Source organism: Pungitius pungitius, chromosome 2 (genome assembly GCF_949316345.1).
Source record: "Pungitius pungitius chromosome 2, fPunPun2.1, whole genome shotgun sequence".
In the NCBI taxonomy this organism is placed as follows: domain Eukaryota; kingdom Metazoa; phylum Chordata; class Actinopteri; order Perciformes; family Gasterosteidae; genus Pungitius; species Pungitius pungitius.
The window spans coordinates 23,021,439-23,049,004 of record NC_084901.1 but is presented as its reverse complement, the minus strand read 5'-3'; the positions used below and the strand labels follow the sequence as shown (position 1 = coordinate 23,049,004).

Here is a 27,566-nt window from a genome sequence, read left to right as displayed (position 1 = left end):
ATTTACTCTATATATTAACTAATTTTTTATGAAAAAAAAGAGAAAGTCATTATTCGTTGCATTATATTGAGCCAACAATTCAGTGTTGTTTTTGTTATTAAATATACTAGTAAAATATATATTATTATCCTAAACACCAAACTCATGGAGCTGTATTTGGTTGTACAATATTTATATATTTTCCCCTAAGTGACGCTGTTGCCTGGTAAATCAATTCAACCATGTAGTGTGAGACGTTGCTTTCCCCTCCCCTGTTCTTCCACTGTTCCTGTTGTATAGGATATGCTCTTCGTTTCATACGAGCTCATCGGAGACACAGCTAACCCTTCAGCGTTTAATCGAATTTTACCAGTGATTTATCTACTTTCCCCACTGAATTGAAATCATAGTTCATTGTTCAGTTTGCTTTGAGACCCTGTTTTCAAATGGCGTCTAAAGAACATCCCCATGACGGAGGAGCAAGATGGCGATTGCTTGGACATTTGCGGGGAACCGTTTGTCTATTTATTTTTCATTTCATTTTTGTCAATCAAGTGGAGGCTCAGATCCGGTATTCGATCCCCGAGGAGATGAAGAAAGGCTCACTTGTTGGTAATATTGCGCAAGACCTCGGTTTGGATTTAAAAAGGCTGCGTTCTGGCCGGGCCCGCATCGTCACCGGAGAGCGCATCCAGTACGCCGAGCTGAAGACAGACAAAGGGACTTTGGTTGTGCACGAGAGAATAGACCGAGAGCAGCTATGTGGAGACTTAACGCCGTGTAGCTTTACCTTCGAGATTTTATTGGAAAACCCAATGGAGTTGCACCCTGTGACCATCGAAGTATTGGACACAAACGACAACGCTCCCACTTTCCAAAACAGTCATCTGAAATTCGAAATAAGCGAATCCGCTGTGCTGGGTTCCCGTTTTAATTTGGAAATTGCGGACGACGCTGACGTTGGGGAGAACGGTTTGCAAAACTACATTTTATCTCCGAACGATAATTTTGTTTTGAAACAACATGTGAATCCGGACGGCAGTAAATATGCTGAAATGGTGCTTCAGAAATCCTTAGACAGAGAGGAGCAGCCACGCCTGTCTCTAAAAATGTTGGCTGTTGACGGCGGAAATCCACAGAGATCGGGTACAGTAAATATAAATGTCCACATTCTAGATGCCAATGATAATGCTCCCGTGTTCAACCAATCCCTATATAAAGCGGTGGTGGTTGAAAATGCACCAAAAGGAACTCACATTATTACTGTGAACGCAAGTGACATAGACAGCGGTTCCAACGGGAAGATTGCGTACTCCTTTTCAAAATCAAAAGCAGGAATTGCCGACTTGTTTGATATAGATGAAGCTACGGGAATCATATTTGTGGCAAAGGATATAGATTTTGAAAAAGATAAAAAAATTGAGTTCAGGGTTGAAGCCAAAGATCAAGGTGGACTCACAGATTCTAGTAAGGTAGAAATTGAGGTAATCGATGTAAATGATAATGCTCCGGTCATTAACGTGATGTCATTCACAAGTCTTGTGTCAGAAGACTCTCCTGCTGGGACAACTATTGGCATAATCAATGTTAAAGATATTGATTCTGGTGGAAATGGACAAGTGAGTTGCACAATTGAAGGAAATGGTCATTTTAAAATGAAATCCAATCTACGAAATTATTATGCATTGATGACTGATGCTGAATTAGATAGAGAAAATATGTCAGAATTCAACATCACTGTTATTGCCTCAGACAAAGGATTGCCCCCATTATCATCAAAAAGAACCTTTTATCTTAGAGTCTCTGATGTCAATGATAATGCTCCAATATTTCAACGAGGCTCTTACAGCGCATTTGTCACTGAGAATAACACACCAGGTGTGACGATTTCAGGTGTTCATTCTAAAGACCCAGATGAAAATGAGAACGCCCGTGTTTCCTATATGTTGGACGCATCTGACATAGGGGGATTTCCAGTTTTTGATTATGTTTCTATAAATGCGGAAAGTGGAGTAATACATGCAGTGCGCTCATTTGATTATGAGCAGATCAAGCAGCTTGTATTTTTTGTCAAAGCTCAAGATGGAGGCTCCCCTCCACTCAGTAGCAATGTCTCTGTAACAATATTGATTCAGGACCAGAACGACAACCCTCCTCAGGTTCTGTACCCGGTCCAGACTGGAGGCTCTCTGGTGGCTGAGATGGTTCCTCGTTCAGCAGATGTGGGCTTTCTGGTCACTAAGGTGGTGGCTGTTGATGTGGACTCTGGACAGAATGCCTGGCTCTCCTACAAACTGCAGAAAGCCGCAGACAGGGCGCTGTTTGAAGTGGGCTTACAGAATGGAGAAATAAGAACCATCCGCGGAGTCACTGATAAAGATGCAGTGAAACAAAGACTGACTGTGATCGTGGAGGACAACGGGCAGCCCTCTCGTTCAGCTACAGTCATTGTTAACGTGGCGGTGGCGGACAGCTTCCCTGAAGTGCTGTCTGAGTTCACTGACTATACACAAGACAAGGAGTACAATGACAACCTGACCTTCTACTTAGTGTTGGCTTTGGCTGTAGTTTCCTTCCTCTTCATCACGTGTTTAGTGGTTATTATATCAGTGAAGATCTACAGATGGAGGCAGTCTCGCGTCCTGTATCACTCCAATCTCCCTGTGATTCCGTATTATCCACCACGTTACTCAGACACTTTGGGGACAGGGACTCTCCAACACGTGTACAACTACGAGGTGTGCAGGACGAATGACTCCAGAAAGAGTGACTGCAATTTCGGCACAGTCGTTAGTCAGAACGTGCTGATAATGGACCCCAGTTCTACAGGAACGATGCAGCGGATACAAAGTGAGAAGAACATCCTGGATGAACCAGACTCTCCTCTAGAGGTGAGTCAAATAATGTAGCCTCATCCGTGTACCGTTTTATTTCTTTTTCGATAACATAGTGGATAGTGAACTGCACTATGTCTTTCAATTGCACATGGGACAGCATCAGATTTTTTTCAGGATTAAAATACAACTTAGGTCATACGTGTTTAATTTATTGCACCCTTCAATTGCAGTAAAATAAATTGGGATTCCAAAAAAATGTTTAACAAGCAGATAACTGTATATTTAAGTGTATTTCATGTTAAAACGGACTGAAACTTTACTAGTATCCTACTGTGCAAGTACAATTTTGATCTTTGGATTCCTTTGTTGTGATTTTCCTCGTGATTGTTAACAAAAGTGTCTTGCATCTGATATAACGCAGCGAATTCCTCAGTCCCGGCTCCCATTAGACATCACCTAAGATATCTATTTCATTTTTCTTCCGCAGTACTTCCTTCAGCCCGTTATAATTGTAGTTTAATGAGTTATGTTATGTTGCAATGCGTTTTCTATTTACATATTTTCGTTCATGTTTTTGTTGATGACTGCATACTGCGAGAATCATCCACCGTAGTAGAGTTTGTAGTTTAATCGTTATCGTCCTTGAAATATCGTTGTAATATTTTAAACATTATTTTGAGTCAGATTTAGATTAATCAAGCATTTGATATGTCCACACCAGCGGTATTACTAAATTTGGACTCCAAGCGACGCTGTTGGTTAATCTAACATAATTTATCAAGCAGTACTACACAGTCCCCTCCTTTACCACATTTGTTATTTGCAGGAAAACTGGCCGTATCCATTATATTTGGAGAAGGTCGAGGAGAACAGACTTGACATCGTTTTAACTTAGCTGTACTTTCAAATTTTTTTTTTCGGAGTACTTATGGTCCCCGTCCTTTGTAGCTGTATATAACATCCTTATTTTTACATGTTTAGTGAAATATCATCCTCATCTCGGTGCGGAAAATGGCGCTTTGGCTGCAAACACAAACGGACGCTTCTGTTTTTCATTTTCTGTCTCAACCATTTGGTCAGAGGGCATATCCGATATTCAATCCCGGAGGAGATGAAGAAAGGCTCCCTAATCGGTAATGTAGCTCAGGACCTTGGCTTGGATTTGAAAAGGCTCCGTTCTGGTCGGGCCCGCATTGTGACCGGAGAGAGCGTTCAGTACACCGAGCTGAAGACAGACAAAGGGATTTTGGTGGTGAATGAGAGAATGGACCGGGAGCAGCTTTGTGGAGACATTATGCCCTGCAGTTTCAGTTTTGAGGTGATTTTAGAAAACCCGATGGAGTTGCATCAAATTACCGTTGAAATAACAGACATAAATGATCATTCCCCGACTTTCAAAAGAGACGCCATTCATTTTGAAATAAGCGAAACAGCTAATTCTGGTGCTCGTTTTTCATTGACAAGCGCAGAAGACCCAGATGTGGGCGTCAATGGACTAAGAGAATATTATCTCACAGAGAATGAAAATTTCATTTTAAAACAAAACTCTAATGCAGATGGTAAGAAATATGCCGAGATGGTGCTTCAGAAACCATTAGACAGAGAGACGACCCCCAATCTGTCCCTAAAGCTCATAGCTGTAGACGGTGGAAGTCCGCAGAGATCTGGTACGGTAAATATAAATATATCTGTTCTGGATGCCAATGATAATGCGCCTATATTTAATCAATCGGTCTACAAGGCAACGGTCATGGAAAACTCTTCTAGAAACACTTACGTTACCACTGTTAAAGCGAATGACGCAGATTATGGATCAAATTGTATCGTTACGTATTCTTTTTCAGATCTTAACAACGGTGTTTCTGATGTCTTTGCAATTGATGAAAAAACTGGCATAATTTCAATAACAGGTTTAATTGATTATGAAAATGACAAAAAACACGAAGTCAGAATCGATGCAAAAGATCAGGGAGGATTGACGGATTCAAGCAAAGTCATAATTGAAGTGACAGATGTAAATGACAACGCCCCCGCGATTAGTGTGATGTCATTCACTAGTCCTGTGTCAGAAGACTCTCCTCCTGGTACAACTATTGGCATCATTAACGTAAAAGATCTTGATGCAGGTGACAACGGAAAAGTGCACTGTAGAATAGAACAAAACGCACATTTTAAGGTTAAATCTAATTTACGAAATTACTACACTTTGGTTACAGATACTTTATTAGATCGTGAAACTGTTTCAGAGTATAACATCACTGTTATTGCGACAGATGCAGGAATGCCTCCTCTCTCAACTAAAAAAACATTTAATTTCAAGGTGTCGGATGTGAATGATAATGCTCCACTATTTTCAGAAGGTGCTTACACTGCATTTATCGCTGAGAATAATCCGGCAGGGGTTTCACTTATTACTGTTAGGGCTAAAGATTCTGATGAAAACCAAAACGCCCGTGTATCTTATATTCTGGAAGATTCTTATATTGGTGGGTCTCATCTCTCAGAATACATTTCCATAAATTCAGAAAGTGGAGTTTTACATGCGGTGCGCTCCTTCGATTATGAACAAATCAAACAGCTTCAGCTAGTAGTGAAAGCGCAAGACGGAGGCTCCCCTCCACTCAGTAGCAACGTGACTGTGAAAGTGCTGATCCAGGACCAGAACGACAACCCTCCTCAGGTTCTGTACCCGGTCCAGACTGGAGGCTCTCTGGTGGCTGAGATGGTTCCTCGTTCAGCAGATGTGGGCTTTCTGGTCACTAAGGTGGTGGCTGTTGATGTGGACTCTGGACAGAATGCCTGGCTCTCCTACAAACTGCAGAAAGCCACAGACAGGGCGCTGTTTGAAGTGGGCTTACAGAATGGAGAAATAAGAACTATCCGCGGAGTCACTGATAAAGATGCAGTGAAACAAAGACTGACTGTGATCGTGGAGGACAACGGGCAGCCCTCTCGTTCAGCTACAGTCATTGTTAACGTGGCGGTGGCGGACAGCTTCCCTGAAGTGCTGTCTGAGTTCACTGACTATACACAAGACAAGGAGTACAATGACAACCTGACCTTCTACTTAGTGCTGGCTTTGGCTGTAGTTTCCTTCCTCTTCATCACGTGTTTAGTGGTTATTATATCAGTGAAGATCTACAGATGGAGGCAGTCTCGCGTCCTGTATCACTCCAATCTCCCTGTGATTCCGTATTATCCACCACGTTACTCAGACACTTTGGAGACAGGGACTCTCCAACACGTGTACAACTACGAGGTGTGCAGGACGAATGACTCCAGAAAGAGTGACTGTAAGTTCGGCACAGTCGGTAGTCAGAACGTGCTGATAATGGACCCCAGTTCTACAGGAACGATGCAGCGGATACAACGTGAGAAGAACATCCTGGATGAACCAGATTCTCCTCTAGAGGTGAGTCAAATAATGTTGCATCTTCTCCATGCCGTTAATTCCATTGAAATTGTAGTGCTGCACTGTGCGTTGGTATTTAGCCACTTTGGATCCCATCTGACTTTTTGAAACGCCTGATAAGAACACTTATTATTATTACCAGTAAGTACATTTCTTGTTTGTTTTACATTTTCCACCACGTTGCTTTGATATGATTTTTGTGACTTGTTTATTTATATTGCTTGTTTTTTTAAAATGATATCTGGACTCTTTTGATGTTTTTCTCTTAATGGTTGAAGAAACGGGTTTTACTTATGGTATACATTTTGCGCACACAAAAAGGCTTCTTTCACGGCTCTCTCTAAATCTAGTTTGAGTTATAGTTGTATTTATTTTTCCTCATTTTTTGTTTTCACTCTTCAGCAAATGCATTGAATTTTGTCAATTGTGCACTGCATACAACCGTAATAAGGCCACTATCCACCCTAGTATTAGTTTATGTACTAATCATTATTTTACCTAGTACTTCGTTTTAATATTTTAAGATTGTTCAGTTTATTAAACCTAATGTGCCCATTCCCGCGGTATTACATATTTTGGACTCCAAGTGACGCTGTTGATCAATCCAATGTAATAACTAAAACAGTACAACGCAGACCCTCCTTTACCCCCGTGGTTTTCGAATTATATCAGGCAATATATAGGGTGACATTTGAAGAAAGCAGACTTGGATTAACGTCTCTATTTAGTTGTTGAGTGATTAAAAGTAAACATCGTATTCTTTGGATACACAGTGAGTGTTTTTTATCGTGCTTTGGACATTTCCGCCGTCGAAAAGAAATTCATTTTGATATGTTGTCCTCCTCACGGTGCGTAAAATGGCGCTTTGGATGCAGATACCATTGGAAGCTTCTGTTTTTCTTTTTCTTTCTCAACCATTTGGTCAGAGGACATATCCGATATTCAATCCCGGAGGAGATGAAGAAAGGCGCCCTAATCGGTAATGTAGCTCAGGATCTTGGCTTGGATCTGAAAAGGCTCCGTTCTGGTCGGGCCCGCATTGTGACCGGAGAGAGCGTTCAGTACACCGAGCTGAAGACAGACAAAGGGATTTTAGTGGTGAATGAGAGAATGGACCGGGAGCAGCTTTGTGGAGACGTGACGCCGTGTAGTTTTAGCTTCGAGGTGATTTTAGAAAACCCCATGGAGTTACATCAGATTACCGTTGAAATAACAGACATAAATGATCATTCTCCGACCTTTAATAGAGACGCCATGCAATTTGAAATAAGCGAATCCGCCAGTTCTGGTGCTCGTTTTACTTTGGCAAGTGCAGAAGACCCAGATGTGGGCGTCAATGGACTAAGAGAATATTATCTAACCGAGAATGAAAATTTTGTTTTAAAACAAAACTCTAATGCAGATGGTAAGAAATATGCCGAGATGGTGCTTCAGAAACCATTAGACAGAGAGACGACCCCTAATCTGTCCCTAAAGCTCATAGCTGTGGACGGTGGAAGTCCGCAGAGATCTGGTACGGTAAATATAAATATATCTGTTCTGGATGCCAATGATAATGCACCTATGTTTAATCAATCTGTTTACAAAGCTACAGTCATGGAAAACTCTCCAAGAGACACTTACGTTACCACTGTTAATGCGAGTGACGCAGATTTTGGCTCAAATTCTATCCTAACGTATTATTTTTCCGATATTAAAAGTGGCATAAACAATTTGTTTACTGTAAATGAAAATACTGGTATAATCTTAATGACGGGTTTAATTGATTATGAAAAAGACAAAAAGTATGAACTTAGAATCGAGGCTAAAGATCAAGGGGGTTTGACAGATTCCAGCAAAGTCATAATTGAAGTGACAGATGTAAACGACAACGCCCCGGCGATTAGTGTGATGTCATTCACTAGTCCTGTGTCAGAAGACTCTCCTCCTGGTACAACTATTGGCATTATTAACGTAAAGGATCTTGATGCAGGTGATAACGGAAAGATTCACTGTAGAATAGAACAAAACGCACCTTTTAAGATTAAATCTAATTTACGAAATTACTACACTTTGGTTACAGATACTTTATTAGATCGTGAAACTGTTTCAGAGTATAACATCACTGTTGTTGCGACAGATGCAGGAATGCCTCCTCTCTCAACTAAAAAAACATTTAATTTAAAGGTGTTGGATGTGAATGATAATGCTCCACTATTTTCAGAAGGTGCTTACACTGCATTTATTGCTGAGAATAATGCAGCAGGGGTTTCACTTATTACTGTCAGGGCTAAAGATTCTGATGAAAACCAAAACGCCCGTGTATCTTATATTCTGGAAGATTCTTATATTGGTGGGTCTCATCTCTCAGAATACATTTCTATAAATTCAGAAAGTGGCGTTTTACATGCGGTGCGCTCCTTTGATTATGAACAAATTAAACAGCTTCAGCTAGTAGTGAAAGCGCAGGACGGAGGCTCCCCTCCACTCAGTAGCAACGTGACTGTGAAAGTGCTGATCCAGGACCAGAACGACAACCCTCCTCAGGTTCTGTACCCGGTCCAGACTGGAGGCTCTCTGGTGGCTGAGATGGTTCCTCGTTCAGCAGATGTGGGCTATCTGGTCACTAAAGTGGTGGCTGTTGATGTGGACTCTGGACAGAATGCCTGGCTCTCCTACAAACTGCAGAAAGCCACAGACAGGGCGCTGTTTGAAGTGGGCTTACAGAATGGAGAAATAAGAACCATCCGCGGAGTCACTGATAAAGATGCAGTGAAACAAAGACTGACTGTGATCGTGGAGGACAACGGGCAGCCCTCTCGTTCAGCTACAGTCATTGTTAACGTGGCGGTGGCGGACAGCTTCCCGGAAGTGCTGTCTGAGTTCACTGACTATACACAAGACAAGGAGTACAATGACAACCTGACATTCTACTTAGTGTTGGCTTTGGCTGTAGTTTCCTTCCTCTTCATCACGTGTTTAGTGGTTATTATATCAGTCAAGATCTACAGATGGAGGCAGTCTCGCGTCCTGTATCACTCCAATCTCCCCGTGATTCCGTATTATCCACCACGTTACTCAGACACTTTGGGGACAGGGACTCTCCAACACGTGTACAACTACGAGGTGTGCAGGACGAATGACTCCAGAAAGAGTGACTGTAAATTCGGCACAGTTGGTAGTCAGAACGTGCTGATAATGGACCCCAGTTCTACAGGAACGATGCAGCGGATACAAAGTGAGAAGAACATCCTTGATGAACCAGACTCTCCTCTAGAGGTGAGGACTTTTTTATAGATCTTTAAAAAGTGCGGTTGGTCTTTGGTCTCAAGTGGGCCTGGGAACCTTTGAGCTTTTGCAGCCTCAACTTAAAGTTATATTTTAAATGAATGGAGCTTAGTTAATTACTGCTAAATTCATTATGGAGTACGAGTGGTGTTGAAAATAACTCATTAGTTTAATCGTATTGTTTTCGATCATTTTTTACATATATCACAGCTTTATAGGAATTAATACATTGTAAAAACGTGTTGTTTTTCTAAATCATGCTGATCCTCCACACTAAAAGTTATTTTGTAGTTAATGTTTAATCACATTATATAAGATTTGAGCCGTAAGGGAGGGTGTTTGTCTGTGATAAAAGTGTTTATAGTTAATTCAGTGGAGCAACCTTCCTCCTGCCGCAATTCTACTTCAACCAAAAACTGTAACATCAAAGGAATACTTAATTTAACCTGCTTGCTTTTTTCATAATTGTACACAGCAGGCGTTTGCGCTTGCATATTATTAAATATGTAGTATCATTTTGGAAAATCTCTTCGCAAAAAGGGGCGTTTGAATTGCAGGTTGCTGTGGCCGTTTCTGCTATCCGTTCCTTGTTTCAATTACATCGTGTGCCGCTAAATCAAACATACGATCACGGAGGATCTTAAAATGACGTCACTTTTTGCTAGCGTTGTTCAAGACATTAGTGAGGATGTGCAGAGGCTGCATTCTGTTCGTGCCCGTATTTTTACTAAACGAAGCACTCAGTGCGCCGACCTGAAAACAGACAAGCGTATTTGAATCGTCAACGAGAGAATGAACTAAAGCAGTTTTATGCATACGTTTACAGCAAACAGGCGTGCAGGACCAATGACCCAAGTCTCCGGAGGTGTCTTGAGTCACTGTCCTTGGTTCTGAAACGGTAACCGGAATCATTTTAAGGAGCTTTCTTAACGAGTTTTAAAAGGCAAGCCGAATCCACAAATGAACAAAAAAATATTTAGTTAATCATTTTACTTGCGAGGGGGGCTTTCCTTATCTTTTCTGTAATGTTCATACTTGTTTTCTCTTTCTCTTTCTCTTTCTCTCTCTCTCTCCTATTGATTAAATTAATATTATCAATGTTTACCAATATCATTTTAATAAAGAAAAATAACTTCACATGTATACCAAAAAAAAGATATCCAAAAAAGACACATTCTGATTTATTTTTCTTTCTTATATATTTATATCAATTATTTAACACGAATTAGTGTACTTTACATGAAATATATGGTGGCAAATTTTGGAGTTCAATTTTTAGATGACAATTATTGTTTCTCTTCAATACAATATTTTGAATTCACAAAAAAATATTAAAGGTATTTGAATAGTTGGAATCGATTTTTTAAAGTGTTATTAAAATTGTGCACTCCACTTCTTTGGGCGGGCTGTGAGCGCCGCTGTTGATTCATCACTGACTAACAGTACAAGCAGCGCAGTAGTCCACCCCTTTCAATCCGTTCAATGTCTCACTGCTCAGAGAGGACGCGGGCAGTATCATTATAACGAAGAATTCATCAAAGATTTTCTCAGGTTATGATATCGTTTCCTTTTTTTCAACAACGATCATCTTTGCCTGGAAAAGGATTACCTTGTATCTTCAGTTGGATTCATGATGGCTCTTATGTGCATAACCGATTTCGGAGGCCGAGGACAATCGCTGTTTGTCATTCTTTGTCTTTTTAAGCTGAGCTCAGTGACTGGACAGGCTCGCTATTCCGTGCCAGAGGAACAGGCAGAGGGGTCTTTTGTTGGAAACATCGCTAGAGATTTAGGTTTGGATGTTGCGAGGCTCCTATCAGGTAAAGCTCGGATTATTACAAAGGAGAGTCGACAGTACGTTGATTTAAACCGGGACAAAGGCACCCTTCTGATTAAAGAGCGAATCGACCGAGAAGAACTGTGTGGAAAGACGACGCCCTGTAGCTTCAGTTTCGAAGTCATTTTAGAAAATCCAATCCAGCTTTATCGGGTCACCGTGGAGGTAATAGACGTAAACGATAACACCCCGTCGTTCCCAAAGGAAGAAATCAGTTTGAATATTGTTGAAAATGCCCCATCTGGCACTCGGTTCTCAATAGAGTGTGCATTTGATCCCGATGTTGGAATTAATGACATTCAAAAATATATCCTCAGACCCGTGGATCATTTTAAATTGGAAGTACAGAGTCAGCCTGATGGAGGGAAATCCATCGAAATGGTTTTACAAAACCCGTTAGACCGAGAAAAAGAGGAGACACACTCACTTGTGCTGATTGCTTCAGATGGAGGAGAACCACAAAGATCAGGGACAGTACGTATTCATATCACTGTGCTAGATATTAACGATAATGCGCCAGTTTGTAGTCAGCCTGTTTATAAAGCAGAAGTCAGGGAGAACTCTCAAAAAGGAACCGTAGTAACCACTGTGAGTGCCAATGACGCAGATAAAGGACATTATGGTGAAGTAACATTTTCCATAGCACATGTGACCAGAGAGGTAAAGCAGCTTTTTGAAGTGAATGTCAAAACTGGAGATATTAAAGTTGAAGGTAGACTAGATTTTGAAAAATCTAACACGTATCAATTAAATGTTAAGGCTAGTGACCAAGGAGGATATTCAGATACGTGCAAAGTTATAATTCAATTAATTGACGAAAACGACAACGTCCCTACAATACAGCTGATGTCATTTGTTAATTTGATTTCCGAGGACTCTCCTCCAGGTACAACTATTGCTGTTATTAATGTGGATGATGTTGATTCTGATGGTAACGGTGTTGTCAAATGCTCCATTGACTCTGACATGCCTTTCAAAATCGAGTCTTCATTAACAGGATATTATACCATAGTAACCGATAACGTCTTAGATAGAGAACGTATCCCTGAGTACAACATCACCATAACGGTGTCTGACCAAGGCTCCCCTCCTCTGACAAGCAGGAAACACATCAATGTAAAAGTGTCTGATGTGAATGACAACCCTCCTGAATTTGACCAGTCAGAGTACAGTAAGACTGTACCAGAGAACAATTCACCTGGGTTTTCTGTTTTTAATCTCAGTGCTCGTGATGCAGACTGGGGCCAAAACGCTCGGGTTTCTTACTTTCTGGAGGAGAATGAGATTAATGGGGCAGCTGTGTCCTCGTTAGTGTCCGTGAATTCAGAAAGTGGTGTAATCCACGCAGTGAGGTCATTTGATTTTGAGCAAATCAAAGTGTTTGAATTCAACATAACTGCTCGTGATGCTGGATCCCCTCCGCTTAGTTCAGCTGCTACAGTTAGATTAATAGTCCAAGACCTGAACGACAACCCTCCTCAGGTTCTGTACCCGGTCCAGACTGGAGGCTCTCTGGTGGCTGAGATGGTTCCTCGTTCAGCAGATGTGGGCTATCTGGTCACTAAAGTGGTGGCTGTTGATGTGGACTCTGGACAGAATGCCTGGCTCTCCTACAAACTGCAGAAAGCCACAGACAGGGCGCTGTTTGAAGTGGGCTTACAGAATGGAGAAATAAGAACTATCCGCGGAGTCACTGATAAAGATGCAGTGAAACAAAGACTGACTGTGATCGTGGAGGACAACGGGCAGCCCTCTCGTTCAGCTACAGTCATTGTTAACGTGGCGGTGGCGGACAGCTTCCCTGAAGTGCTGTCTGAGTTCACTGACTATACACAAGACAAGGAGTACAATGACAACCTGACCTTCTACTTAGTGTTGGCTTTGGCTGTAGTTTCCTTCCTCTTCATCACGTGTTTAGTGGTTATTATATCAGTGAAGATCTACAGATGGAGGCAGTCTCGCGTCCTGTATCACTCCAATCTCCCTGTGATTCCGTATTATCCACCACGTTACTCAGACACTTTGGGGACAGGGACTCTCCAACACGTGTACAACTACGAGGTGTGCAGGACGAATGACTCCAGAAAGAGTGACTGTAAATTCGGCACAGTCGGTAGTCAGAACGTGCTGATAATGGACCCCAGTTCTACAGGAACGATGCAGCGAATACAAAGTGAGAAGAACATCCTGGATGAACCAGACTCTCCTCTAGAGGTGAGTTAAATAGCTTTGATTGTTTTAAGCTTCTGTAAGTCTGTATCTTCTTTAATTGATAACAAGCCTCGCTCGCCACACATAGACTTTCAGAACCACGGACAGCATCTTTCTTGGCTTTTTATGACTTCAGTGCTGCTCTTTGGTAAAGAGTTAAATTCAGCTGTGTGTTTAATGGACTTGTTTTTATAAATGTGGTCTACTGCTTGAATGTGTTTTAGGCAAGTGCTACTTACTTTTTTTTATTCAAACTTCCTTTTTCCTCCTTAAGTGAATTACCAAAGCCATGATTTTCATTTTTTCATCCATCTTTTTTCTCACTTAGGGAAAGATGCTATTATTAATTCAAGGTGAGGATTACAGGCAATGGGAAAAGAATAAAGAATAGCGTTGATAGAAATTTCAATTTTAAGCTCCACCGAACTTCGATTGCCCAATTTTTGTTCTCAAAAGACTAGCCGTCTTGCTGTCTTTTCTTTTTACTTCACTTTGATGTTGATGTTAAACAGGATTTTTGGGCATCATTAGATTTTTTTAGTCTTCATAAAACTTTCGATCGACGTATTAATATGGTTTTATGTGTTTCCCCGTTATATACTTTAATGTATCATATTTTTAATATGTAAATATTGTAGTAGTATCAAAATATTTTTTGAATCAGATTACAGTTTCTAATATATTTTGTGTAGTACTTTTTTTGTTAATGAATCTGTCATAATACATCATGGAGAGTTAAATGTGTTTAAATAAACAAATGCCATATTTATAGTAATTATATTTTGTTTTCCACTAGATGTGTATTTAGTCAGTTTGCTTCAGACCTTAGCGGCACCGCCCTTATTAATTGACATTCATCTTTTAGACTCCAAGGGACGCTGTTGGTCAGTGAAATATGTTCTTTGTGGCGGCGTCAGTCAGCCCATCCTCTGAATTAATATGCAGAGGAGAAGGCTCTCCGTGTTTGTCGGTTTTTATGGTCCGTAGCGGAGAACATAGTCTCACAGACTTGCATGTAAAGGTTGAAGACCTGTCTCCTTATATCGGACCGAGCTTCGTCATTATATGCATTTGATTCAGCTTTTTTGTAATTATCAATATTTTTTCTAACTGCAATGACATCTCGGGGATCTCTCGCATGCGCATTATTTTTTCATGGATTACGACGTCAAATAGGACTGCTCGTTTTGCTGTTTCATGCGGTTAACATGGTAGGTGGTCAGATTCGGTATTCTATACCAGAGGAGATGAAGAAAGGCTCTGTTATTGGTAACGTAGCGCAGGATCTTGGTTTAGATCTCAAGAGGCTCCGGTCTGGGCGGGCGCGTATCGTGACCGGAGAAAACATTCACTACACTGAGCTGAAGGCAGACAAAGGGATTCTAGTTGTGAATGAGAAAATAGACCGAGAGCAGCTTTGTGGTGACGTAACTCCATGTAGTTTCAACTTTGAGGTGATTTTAGAAAACCCAATGGAATTGCACAGAATAACTGTTGAGGTTTTAGACATTAATGATCACGCTCCCGTCTTCCCGAACAGAGATACGCCTATCGGCCTTGAAATAAGTGAATCGGCTGCAGTTGGAGTGCAGTTCCCACTGCAGAGTGCAGAAGATCTAGATGTGGGGCAAAACGCGTTGCAAGATTATATCTTGTCGCCAAACAACAATTTTATATTGAAGCAACATGCGAATCCAGATGGAAGTAAATATGTCGAAATGGTGCTTCAGAAGCCTTTAGACAGAGAGCGACACCCCCATCTGTCTTTAAAACTCATCGCTGTTGACGGAGGAACACCACAGAGATCGGGGACGGTAAATATAGATATCACTGTGTTGGATGCGAACGACAATGTCCCCGTGTTTAACCAATCTGTGTATAAAGCATCTGTGATGGAAAACACAATAAAAGGCACCAGTATAATTACAGTAAATGCCACGGACGCGGACAGTGGTTTAAATGGAATCATTACTTACAGTCTGTCAAAGACGAAAGGAAATGCAGGGAATGGATTCAGTATTGACGAAAGCACAGGCACAGTTTCTGTTTCTGGTCAAATAGATTATGAAAAAGACAGAAAATACGAGGTCAGAGTGGAAGCAAAGGATCAAGGTGGACTAACCGGGACAAGTAAAATTACAATAGAAGTGTTGGATGTCAACGACAATGCCCCCGTTATAAACATAATGTCATTTTCTAGCCCCATATCCGAGGATGCAATTCCTGGTACAACTGTTGCAATATTGAACATAAAAGATGCTGATTCTGAAAAAAATGGGCAAATACAATGCTCTATAGGTGGCAAACTCCCCTTTAAGATCGAATCCTCTTTAACAACCTATTACAATTTAATCACCGATCAATATTTTGATAGAGAATCTGTCTCCGAATATAACATAACAATAACAGCTACTGATTTAGGCTCACCCCCACTTTCTAGCTCAAAAAATTTGCATCTTAAAGTGTCTGACGTTAATGACAACGCACCTTCTTTTGATAAAAAGAGCTATTCTGCTTACGTCACAGAGAACAATTCCCCTGGAATTTCAATCTTTGATCTCAGCGCACGAGACTCTGATTCGAATCAAAACGCGCGAATCTCGTACCTTTTAGAGGATACACAGGTCAGTGGTAGTCCACTTTCCACTTATGTATCTCTAAACTCTGAAACTGGAGTTCTTAGAGCAGTTCGTTCTTTTGATTATGAACAAATCAAACAGCTTCAGCTAGTAGTGAAAGCGCAAGACGGAGGCTCCCCTCCACTCAGTAGCAACGTGACTGTGAAAGTGCTGATCCAGGACCAGAACGACAACCCTCCTCAGGTTCTGTACCCGGTCCAGACTGGAGGCTCTCTGGTGGCTGAGATGGTTCCTCGTTCAGCAGATGTGGGCTATCTGGTCACTAAAGTGGTGGCTGTTGATGTGGACTCTGGACAGAATGCCTGGCTCTCCTACAAACTGCAGAAAGCCACAGACAGGGCGCTGTTTGAAGTGGGCTTACAGAATGGAGAAATAAGAACCATCCGCGGAGTCACTGATAAAGATGCAGTGAAACAAAGACTGACTGTGATCGTGGAGGACAACGGGCAGCCCTCTCGTTCAGCTACAGTCATTGTTAACGTGGCGGTGGCGGACAGCTTCCCTGAAGTGCTGTCTGAGTTCACTGACTATACACAAGACAAGAAGTACAATGACAACCTGACCTTCTACTTAGTGTTGGCTTTGGCTGTAGTTTCCTTCCTCTTCATCACGTGTTTAGTGGTTATTATATCAGTGAAGATCTACAGATGGAGGCAGTCTCGCGTCCTGTATCACTCCAATCTCCCCGTGATTCCGTATTATCCACCACGTTACTCAGACACTTTGGGGACAGGGACTCTCCAACACGTGTACAACTACGAGGTGTGCAGGACGAATGACTCCAGAAAGAGTGACTGTAAGTTCGGCACAGTCGGTAGTCAGAACGTGCTGATAATGGACCCCAGTTCTACAGGAACGATGCAGCGGATGCAAAGTGAGAAGAACATCCTGGACGAACCAGACTCTCCTCTAGAGGTGAGTCAAATAATGTTGCATCGTCTCCATGCCGTTAATTCCATTGAAATTGCAGTCCTACACTGTGCGTTGGTATTTAGCCAATTTGGATTCCATCTGATTCTTTGAAGCGCCTGAAAAGAATACTTATTATACTTATGTTTGTTTTACTTTTTCCACCTACGTTGCTTTGTTATGCTTTTTGTGATTGGTTAATTTATATTGCTTGTTTTAAAAAAAAATCATATTTGGACTCTCTTATTGTTTTTCTCTTAATAGTAAAAAAAAACAGGTTTTCCATTTGATATTAATTTTGCGCACATAAAAAAGGCTTCTTTCACGGCTCTCTCTAAATCTAGAGTAATAGTTGTATTTATTTTTCCTCATTTTTTGTTTTCACTCTTCAGCAATTGCATTGAATTGTGTCAATTGTGTACTGCATACAACCGTAATAAGGCCACTATCCACCCTAGTATTAGTTAATGTACTAATCATTATTTTACCGAGTACTTCGTTTTAATATTTTAAGATTGTTACGTTAATTCGACCTAATGTGCCCATACCCGCGGTATTACATATTTTGGACTCCAAGCGACGCTGTTGGTCAATCCAACTTAATAACTAAAACAGTACCACACAGTCCCTCCTTTACACCCGTGGTTTATTACATACACCAGGCAATATATAGGGTGACATTTGAAGAAAGTAGACTTGGACAAACGTCTCTATTCAGTTGTTGAGTTATTAACAGTCGACCTTGTTTTCTTTGAATCTACATTAAGTGTTTTTTTTATCGTGCTTTGGACATTTCCGCCGTCGAAAAGAAATTCATTTTGATATGTTGTCCTCCTCACGGTGTGTAAAATGGCGCTTTGGATGCAGATACTATTGGAAGCTTCTGTTTTTCTTTTTCTTTCTCAACCATTTGGTCAGAGGACATATCCGATATTCAATCCCGGAGGAGATGAAGAAAGGCTCCCTAATCGGTAATGTAGCTCAGGATCTTGGCTTGGATCTGAAAAGGCTCCGTTCTGGTCGGGCCCGCATTGTGACCGGAGAGAGCGTTCAGTACACCGAGCTGAAGACAGACAAAGGGATTTTGGTGGTGAATGAGAGAATGGACCGGGAGCAGCTATGTGGAGACCTGACGCCGTGTAGTTTTAGCTTCGAGGTGATTTTAGAAAACCCCATGGAGTTACATCAGATTACTATTGAAATAACAGACATAAATGATCATTCTCCGACCTTTAAAAGAGACGCGTTCTATTTTGAAATAAGCGAATCCGCCAGTTCTGGTGCTCGTTTTACTTTGGCAAGCGCAGAAGACCCGGATGTGGGCGTCAATGGACTAAGAGAATATTATCTCACCGAAAATGAGAATTTTGTTTTAAAACAAAACTCTAATGCAGATGGTAAGAAATATGCCGAGATGGTGCTTCAGAAACCATTAGACAGAGAGACGACCCCTAATCTGTCCCTAAAGCTCATAGCTGTAGACGGTGGAAGTCCGCAGAGATCTGGTGCGGTAAATATAAATATATCTGTTCTTGATGTTAATGATAATGCCCCTATGTTTAATCAATCTGTTTACAAAGCAACAGTCATGGAAAACTCTCCAAGAGACACTTACGTTACCACTGTTAATGCGAGTGACGCAGATTTTGGATCAAATTGTATCCTAACTTATTATTTTTCCGATATTAACAATGGCATCAACAATTTGTTTACGGTAAATGAAAATAATGGTATGATCGTAATTACGGGTTTAATTGATTATGAAAAAGACAAAAAGTATGAACTTAGAATCGAGGCTAAAGATCGAGGAGGATTGACGGATTCAAGCAAAGTCATTGTTGAAGTGACAGATGTAACGCCCCTGCGATTAGTGTGATGTCATTCACTAGTCCTGTGTCAGAAGACTCTCCTCCTGGTACAACTATTGGCATCATTAACGTGAAGGATCTTGATGCAGGTGACAACGGAAAAGTGCACTGTAGAATAGAAAAAAACGCACATTTTAAGGTTAAATCTAATTTACGAAATTACTACACTTTGGTAACAGATACTGTATTAGATCGTGAAACTGTTTCAGAGTATAACATCACTGTTATTGCGACAGATGCAGGAATGCTTCCTCTCTCAACTAAAAAAACATTTAATTTAAAGGTGTCGGATGTGAATGATAATGCTCCACTATTTTCAGAAGGTGCTTACACTGCATTTATTGCTGAGAATAATGCGGCAGGGGTTTCACTTATTACTGTCAGGGCTAAAGATTCTGATGAAAACCAAAACGCCCGTGTATCTTATATTCTGGAAGATTCTTATATTGGTGGGTCTCATCTCTCAGAATACATTTCTATAAATTCAGAAAGTGGAGTTTTACATGCGGTGCGCTCCTTCGATTATGAACAAATCAAACAGCTTCAGCTAGTAGTGAAAGCTCAAGACGGAGGCTCCCCTCCACTCAGTAGCAACGTGACTGTGAAAGTGCTGATCCAGGACCAGAACGACAACCCTCCTCAGGTTCTGTACCCAGTCCAGACTGGAGGCTCTCTGGTGGCTGAGATGGTTCCTCGTTCAGCAGATGTGGGCTATCTGGTCACTAAAGTGGTGGCTGTTGATGTGGACTCTGGACAGAATGCCTGGCTCTCCTACAAACTGCAGAAAGCCACAGACAGGGCGCTGTTTGAAGTGGGCTTACAGAATGGAGAAATAAGAACTATCCGCGGAGTCACTGATAAAGATGCAGTGAAACAAAGACTGACTGTGATCGTGGAGGACAACGGGCAGCCCTCTCGTTCAGCTACAGTCATTGTTAACGTGGCGGTGGCGGACAGCTTCCCTGAAGTGCTGTCTGAGTTCACTGACTATACACAAGACAAGGACTACAATGACAACCTGACCTTCTACCTAGTGTTGGCTTTGGCTGTAGTTTCCTTCCTCTTCATCACGTGTTTAGTGGTTATTATATCAGTGAAGATCTACAGATGGAGGCAGTCTCGCGTCCTGTATCACTCCAATCTCCCTGTGATTCCGTATTATCCACCACGTTACTCAGACACTTTGGGGACAGGGACTCTCCAACACGTGTACAACTACGAGGTGTGCAGGACGAATGACTCCAGAAAGAGTGACTGTAAATTCGGCACAGTCGGTAGTCAGAACGTGCTGATAATGGACCCCAGTTCTACTGGAACGATGCAGCGGATACAAAGTGAGAAGAACATCCTGGATGAACCAGACTCTCCTCTAGAGGTGAGAGCTTTTATATGTTGAATTGTTATCATGTAAGTTATTTTTTTATTCAGTTAAAAAATCATGGTTGCCCTTTTGTCTAAAGTGTGCATAATAACCCATAAGGTTTTACACACACAAGGGATGTTTCTAGCCACTGGAGTTATGATTATGAATCCTATTTTATTGACATTTGGGATTTTCACCGTACAGGGACTTTTTGTTAATGAAACAAGTGTTCATAGTTAATTCTGTGGAGGCAAAGCCCTCATTTTTTCCATATATAAATGAGAGAAGAACAATACATACACTGTAAAAAAAAAACCCGTAAAAAGAAGGTAAATGACTGGCAGCTACGGCTGCCATGCAAAACACCTAAAACTAAGGTAAAATACTGTAATTCAAAAAAATTGCAAGAACCATACATTTACGGTTATTTCCATTTAAGTTTATATATGGAAATACCTTTATTGTACAGCTTATTCCTGTATTATTATGATCAAACACCTTCAATAAAGTGATAATTGCTAAAAATTCAGCATCAAATAAATGTTATTTTATGTATTTTTCCTTTTTTATTATGATGAAACACCTTCAATGACGTGACATCACACAAAAATCTGCAGTAAAACACTGTTATTTTACAGATTCTTCATGTATTACTACGTTCAAACACCTTCATTAAAGGGATATTGCTGAACAACAATGCATTGAAATACCTTATTTTACAGATTATTCCTGTATTAGTATGATCAAACACCTTCAATAAAGAGATAATTGCCAAAAATTCAGCATAAAAACAATGTTATTTTATATATTTTTCCTTTTTATTATGATGAAACACCTTCAATGAAGTGATATCACACAAAAATCTGCAGTAAAACACTATTATTTTACATATTATTCATGTATTACTACGTTCAAACACCTTCAATAAAGGGATATTGCTAAAAACAATGCGTTAAAAAAACGTTTATTTTAGATATTCTTCCTGTTTTTAAAATGATGAAACCCTTTCAATTAAATGATATCTCAAAAAGTTCTAGTGTTAAACTGTTATTCTACAAACCTTTCCTTTATTATTTCAGTGAAACACTGTTAATAACATAATTTCTCTAAAGGTTGTACAGTTAAACACTATTATTCTACAGTTTTCTCTTGTATTAATATAATTAAACACTTTCAATAAAGGGATAACACAAAACAATTTGAGGCCAAAAATGTTACTTTACACATTCTTCCCATTTTATTAGGATCAAACAGCTTCAAAAAAGGGATATTACAAAGTTTTAGCATCAAACACTGGATTCTTACAGATCCTTCTTGTAACACACATTCTTTAAAAAAATATAAGCTTTTCATTTTTACTGTGAAAATAACAAGATAAATTGATACATCTAGAAGATTTCCAATGTTTCAATTAAACCACTATTGATTTAAAAATTTAAATTCAATTATCAAATATCAATTGATTATTCATACATACAGCTTTTTAGAGCCCTCTGGGAAGAATTTAAAAACTAAAAATGGCATTTCTCTATCTTGACTGTTGACCTCACCATTGAAAAACAGGTGGAGAAAGCAACACATTAGGCTGTTGAGCTGAGGGGATTTTTCCAATTCAGTATTATACAGTTATCCATAATATTCTCCAGACCCTAGGTGGCTCCATTTAATTTTGATAATATATGAGCACAAACATTACACTTTGAATCCCAACTAAGCAGTGTATTAATAAGTAAAATCAAAACATACCGCAAAAGGTCAATGAATCTTTACCAGAAGTCATTGTGCAGATAGAAACCAATTGTCCAAAATCCCTCTTATCAGCCTGATCCTTAGTGCATCTGGGGGGGGAAAAAGAGAAAAAGAACAAAATAAGATTCATTGAAAATTCCATAGAAAGTAGGCTTTCATTTTTTTACCATTCCTTTAAACACTTCTTATCAGACGTATCATAGCAAGGTAAACACACTTGTAGCTAAACAAAACAAAACAAACCTAATTTACACATCGAAATCAATCCAACCAACTATGATTGTATTATCTGCAGCTAGGTTTACCATGTATCTTGTGTGCACTGTTCACTTTGCTGCCCCAATCCTATGAATTATGAAATATAAACAAATATCGTATCTTTACTGTTTACTGTGTTAAGGTCATTCCCTTCAGGAATCGTTTATTGGCAAAATATGTCAGACATACAAGGAATTTGACTTGGCGGTTGGTGCAAAACAGCAAACATTACGACAATGGACAACAAATAAAAAAGGGATAAGATAAAAAAATATGCTATGGGTTAGAAAGCTATGGGTTAGTAAGTTAAGACATATAGATAAAAATAAAAAATAAGAATGCAAATTTGAGAAATTGAGTTAGTGCACCAACTAAACAGATAAACACAAGTGATGAGTGACAAGTGAAAGTGACAGTGCAAGTCCATGGAGTGAGAGTCAATCGGGGGGGACCCGGGCTCTGAGCCCAACTGCCGATGGGAAGAAACTGTTAGTGTGGCGGGAGGTCTTAGTCCTGATGGACCTCAGCCTCCCGCCAGATGGAAGGGGCACAAACAGTTTATGTCCGGGGTGAGAGGGGTCGGCAACAATCTTTCTGGCCCGCTTCAAAGTCCTGGAGAGACGGCAGATTGCAGCCAATCAGCTTCTCTGCAGAGCGATGACACGCTGCAGCCTGCCCTTGTCCTTGGCTGTGGCTGCAGCGTACCACACGGTGATGGAGGAGCAGAGGATTGACTCAATGATGGCCGTGTAAAAGTGAACCATCATCCTCTTTGGCAGGTTGAATTTCTTCAGCTGCCTCAGGAAGAACAACCTCTGCTGGGCCTTCTTGGTGATGGAGCTGATGTTCGGCTCCCACTTGAGGTCCTGGGTGATGATGGAGCCCAGGAAACAGAAGGAATCCACAGGGGTGACGGGGGAGTCACACGGGGTGAGGGGAGAAGGTGGGGCTGCGTACTTCCTGAAGTCCACAACCATCTCCACTGTCTTAAGCGTGTTTAGCTCCAGGTTGTGCACCACGTCAGCAGGTGGGCAGACTCCCACCTGTAGGCGGACTTGTCACCACCAGAGATCAGTCCAATGAAGGTGGTGTCATCGGCAAACTTCAGGAGCTTGACGGACTGGTGAGGTGCAGCTGTTGGTGTACAGGGAGAAGAGCAGAGGGGAAAGAACGCAGCCTCGGTGCTGATGGACCGAGAGGCAGAGACATGTTTCCCCAGCTTCACGTGCTGCTTCCTGTCGGACGGGAATTCAGTGATCCACTTGCAGGTGGAATCGAGCACGTGCAGCTGAGAGTTTGTCCCAGGCATGGGCAAACTACGGCCCGTTAGGCTTTTTAATCGTGCCCGCCGCGCATGCCCGCGAACCGTTTGTCGTTACCGCGCAGCGCTGTGCAGTCACCTCCCCCGAATCCCCCCCCGGCCCCTCTGTCTCCAAGGAGGTGGTGAAGATGACTATCCTTATATTTACTCTGTGAACTGACTTTTGTTGACCACTGCACGCAACTCAAGGGGGGTAGGGGGGGGTCGCAGAATTGTAGCCAATCCGTCTGCCTCCCCAAAGTTGTAACACAAGGGGAACACTGAGCCTTCATATAAGCATTACCTTAATCCGTGGTGGTGATGGTAGTGGAGTGTGTACATTTCACAAGATAGTTGTCTGTATGGGGGTTATTTAAGGAAGGAGATCTCCTGGGAATCTTGGCCTACTGTTAGCTATAACTCAGAATATTGTTTGAATTGTATTGATTATTTAATAATGTCTATATGATTATTATGCAGGCTACAGACCGTCATTCCACTGTTGAACTGGATTGAAGTTTCCAATCTGTGAAATCTCAAATATAAAAATAAAATTCTGCTTTTCCACTCTGCAAGGTCCTGCGAGGTGCATGCAGCACACTTTATGTAACGTAGATCAGTAGCATGATGCAAGTCCACAACATGAACATAAACAAATTATACACAAACCTGACTTCATAACTTCAGGAGTCACAACAACAAGCTTGTCCAAGCAGTGTTCATCAAATTTTAGTGTCCCCTGGAAACACTTTAATCTTTTTCTGTATTTTCTGTACTGTGTGGCCTGAATTTGCAGTGTGTTTTCTAAATGCTGCACATGTATTGTCATTTGGGTGAAGTTTTTACTTACTAGTGATGGACTTTGGGTGTTGTTGCGTGTCTGTTCTCCCCACGTTGTTCCAATGCTTAATCTGAAAAATTTAAGACAGTTTCTTATAATTAGCAGTTATCAGTGTTAGAAAGAATTTGCCACTACACATATATAAGTATTCAGACCTGTTCACTTTTTATATTAGAACGATTCCATCTGTGTATATCTTGCCTCTTTTTTGCGTACCTGTCCCTGGGTTTAATTCTGTACGCCACAATCCGGTGGCATGTTGTCAGTCCTGGTTCTTCAGCATTCTCATGAGCTCACGGGCCTGCATAGCGGCCTTTGCTGTGTCAAGTAGTTTGAAACAGTGAAGAAAACTGTCAATTATACTTCAAAACTTCAACCGTAGAATTAAAGACATGCATCTTTTTAAATTATTATAATATTGGGTGTGCATTATTTAAATACTCAGGTCAAGGTGAACAGTACATTAATGCTGAATAATGCACCCTTCCCTAAATCCCCCCACACATTTCTAGACTACTGAAATGAGATTAACAAGGTTTGGTGGCTACAACTATTTTGTGATGAAAGACAGCTATTTACTTACTATTTATAATGTCGCTGGTAAACTTTTACAAAAGAAATAAGGTACTTTATCTTCAATAACGTAAGAGTTGTGCAGCTGCATCGGAACAAACAACCTTGAACTGTTGTCAGACTACATCCTCTCACCTTATTGCTTTAATAACATCCATACTGTTAATAAATCAGTAACTGCGCACCCTGCCTTCAATATGAGTATATTCGTTTATTGTGTTCCAAATAAATATAACGTCCTCAGGCAAATGTGTAACGTTATGCCTGTTGCAGTTGTGCTACAATCCGTTTACAGATGCAGTAACTGTACATTTAACGTTACGTTATTTGAATAAACCAAGTAGTTTATTCAAATAACTGAAGTGAACAGATCCTGTGTGTAAAATCAAGTATGTTTCATGCCAACAAGCTAACGTTACCTGTAGCTAGTTTACCTCACTAACGTTAGTTAACGTTACCCGTAGCTAGTTTAACACTCTAGCGTTAGCTATCGGCTAACGTTAGCTAACGTTAGCTAACGTTAACCGAACTCCTCATATAAACGGCATAACGTTACGTCCGTTCATCCGCCTATTGCATATTTAATCGACTGTAAACTGTTTTAAACAGCGAGGAGATTTTAACGTAGTAACGTTTTAAACATTAAACAAATATTTTAGACTGGGCTACATAACTTAAGAACATCATCACAAAACATAATTCTGTTAGGTTGTTTCAGAAAATACAGGGTAAATGTTTTCTTACCTGATATCTTTGCAGGATATAAATTCTCTTTACTGAAGTGAACAGATCCTGTGTGTTCATTTTCCAGTCTGGTCCGTTGACATCCCACAACTCAAATTCGCATCCATAAGTGAAGTTGAAATCCTCCAGCCGTGCTGCGCTGCGGCGCCGAGGAGCACCTTTCCGGTAGCAGCCTCCCGCTCTAACAGAGTCATTTGAAATGTGAGCGCGCACTATTCTCATTGGCCAGTTGACAGGCAGATTATCCGATCTTGTTCAAAGCAACATGTTGAGAAAGCCAATAGCAATTGTAGGAAAACATGACTAGTTTTAAAATAAACAAAATAAATATGTGCATTTAGTTTTATTTGTTGGTAATAATAACTACAGGCTCACAAACAAATTTCCATTAGGTATCGGGATGAAACCCATAGTCCGACCCTATACGCTGATGCACAACATTTTTCAGTCTATCAGACAGGGCCAAGTTGCTCCTCAGACTACAGGAGCTCACTAATGCGCTTAGACAGTTCTGGGAGGACATAACACAAGACACCATCTGTTGTCTCATAGATGGACCACCCTGCAACATAATTTTATTCACTTGGATTTTTGGGGTGTCTATAAAACAAGTCCAGTGGCGGGACTATGACCTTTCCATAACTTTAAACCAAATTTCCACAACCAAACATTTTGTGAAATCCTTGTGTATGTGCACCCAGTCTATCAGGAGGCTCAAGAGGCTGACTTAAGCCTGCGAACACCGTTGATTTTCGATTGCACATTCGCCACTACTGGAACTCTGGGTCCGGGCTTAAGTGGAGGAATTAAAGCCGGCCAACACCACTGTAACAACGCCAGTGTTACCACTACTGCCCTCCCTTCCCCTGTCTAAATGCAGTCTTTAGCCGGATTACGTATGCCCATGACTTCATGCACTGCAGCAGCACTGGCCCTCCATCACAAGGGCTAAGGACACCCTCTTTAGCCTCAGGATGCCCATTGTGGGCAGCCACTTTCGCAGAATCAGGCCTCCATCCTTAGGGCAAACTCAGCCTCTTTACACGATCTGGAGGTGCCCATGTGGACATAAACTGTAGCATCCAAGCTATTTTATAACTGCACAATTTCTAGAATGTGGAAAACGTTTTCAATATTCTGAACACAGGGTTCATACACATTTTGACCAATAGATATTCATGACTTTTCCATAACTTTAAACCAAACTTTTATGATCAAACATTTAGTGAAATCTTGGTATACACTCACCTAAAGGATTATTAGGAACACCTACTGTGTTTGACCCCCTTAAGCCTTCAGAAATGCCTTTTCTACGTGGCATGGATTCAACAAGGTGCTGAAAGCATTCTTTAGAAATCTTGGCCCATATTGATAGGATAGCATCTTGCAGTTGATGGAGATTTGTGGGATGCACATCCAGGGCACGAAGCTCCCATTCCACCACATCCCAAAGATGCTCTATTGCAAACGTGTCAAACTCAGTGGCCCGCGTTCGGTTGAACTGGGCAGTATCTGTTTGAACTTTCACGGTCTTTTGTGTTATTATCGTTTATGAAACATTGATTATTGTGAACAATTTTAATAGTAAGTTCCCACTAAATCTGATTTGGGAAAAAAATCCTTTTGAGGTTGAAATTTACAGCATCTTACATTACAAAACATTCTAGCTTTTATCAATAGCAACTTGACAATGAGCAGTTAAAGGTTGAGCAGTTAAAAGTTAAGTGTTTTGCTCTGGGAAACTACAACACCGGACAACAGTCTGCAGTTGCTGTAAAA

The 27,566-nt window shown here is 40.9% G+C and overlaps 5 protein-coding genes, 1 long non-coding RNA gene and 1 pseudogene across 7 annotated transcripts; 6 read left to right on the top strand and 1 right to left on the bottom strand.

Moving 5' to 3' along the window:
• LOC119210835 (protocadherin beta-15-like) overlaps positions 1–27,566 on the top strand; it is a 204,715-nt pseudogene that overhangs the window by 48,988 nt on the left and 128,161 nt on the right.
• Positions 107–3,019, top strand: LOC119210846 (protocadherin gamma-A2-like). Its single transcript, XM_037461325.2, has one exon. It carries the CDS (start codon positions 426–428, stop codon positions 2,886–2,888), a length of 2,463 nt encoding a protein of 820 aa, XP_037317222.1. The 5' UTR covers positions 107–425; the 3' UTR covers positions 2,889–3,019.
• On the top strand, positions 6,817–9,920 carry LOC119210840 (protocadherin gamma-A1-like). The gene has a single exon (XM_037461285.2). It carries the CDS (start codon positions 7,060–7,062, stop codon positions 9,502–9,504), a length of 2,445 nt encoding a protein of 814 aa, XP_037317182.2. The 5' UTR covers positions 6,817–7,059; the 3' UTR covers positions 9,505–9,920.
• Positions 10,866–13,643, top strand: LOC134107196 (protocadherin gamma-A4-like). Its single transcript, XM_062558732.1, has one exon. It carries the CDS (start codon positions 11,126–11,128, stop codon positions 13,553–13,555), a length of 2,430 nt encoding a protein of 809 aa, XP_062414716.1. The 5' UTR covers positions 10,866–11,125; the 3' UTR covers positions 13,556–13,643.
• On the top strand, positions 14,752–17,205 carry LOC119210206 (protocadherin gamma-A5-like). The gene has a single exon (XM_037459988.1). The coding sequence runs from the start codon at positions 14,752–14,754 to the stop codon at positions 17,203–17,205; it is 2,454 nt and encodes an 817-aa protein (XP_037315885.1).
• Positions 17,711–20,555, top strand: LOC119210847 (protocadherin gamma-A7-like). The gene is made up of 2 exons (XM_062560622.1): positions 17,711–18,278; positions 19,559–20,555. The coding sequence occupies exons 1-2, from the start codon at positions 17,915–17,917 to the stop codon at positions 20,353–20,355; spliced, it is 1,161 nt and encodes a 386-aa protein (XP_062416606.1). The 5' UTR covers positions 17,711–17,914; the 3' UTR covers positions 20,356–20,555.
• Positions 21,453–26,791, bottom strand: LOC119210878 (uncharacterized). 2 transcript variants are annotated; one of them, XR_005119709.2, is made up of 4 exons: positions 25,788–26,791; positions 24,687–24,788; positions 24,480–24,540; positions 21,453–22,160 (listed from the first exon to the last, which is right to left on the bottom strand). It is a non-coding gene; the product is annotated as an uncharacterized LOC119210878 (long non-coding RNA). The 2 variants fall into 2 exon arrangements; XR_005119708.2 differs by lacking the exon at positions 25,788–26,791 and having other exon boundaries at positions 21,771–22,160; positions 24,687–25,222.

Bases quoted from the DNA above. Each gene is read 5' to 3' on its own strand.
- LOC134107196 (XM_062558732.1), top strand. From the start codon at position 11,126: ATGATGGCTCTTATGTGCATAACCGATTTCGGAGGCCGAGGACAATCG.
- LOC119210847 (XM_062560622.1), top strand. From the start codon at position 17,915: ATGTTGTCCTCCTCACGGTGTGTAAAATGGCGCTTTGGATGCAGATAC. The intron at 18,279-19,558 runs AGATTACTATTG...GTAGCAACGTGA, and splicing joins AAACCCCATGGAGTTACATC to CTGTGAAAGTGCTGATCCAG.
- LOC119210840 (XM_037461285.2), top strand. From the start codon at position 7,060: ATGTTGTCCTCCTCACGGTGCGTAAAATGGCGCTTTGGATGCAGATAC.
- LOC119210846 (XM_037461325.2), top strand. From the start codon at position 426: ATGGCGTCTAAAGAACATCCCCATGACGGAGGAGCAAGATGGCGATTG.
- LOC119210206 (XM_037459988.1), top strand. From the start codon at position 14,752: ATGGTAGGTGGTCAGATTCGGTATTCTATACCAGAGGAGATGAAGAAA.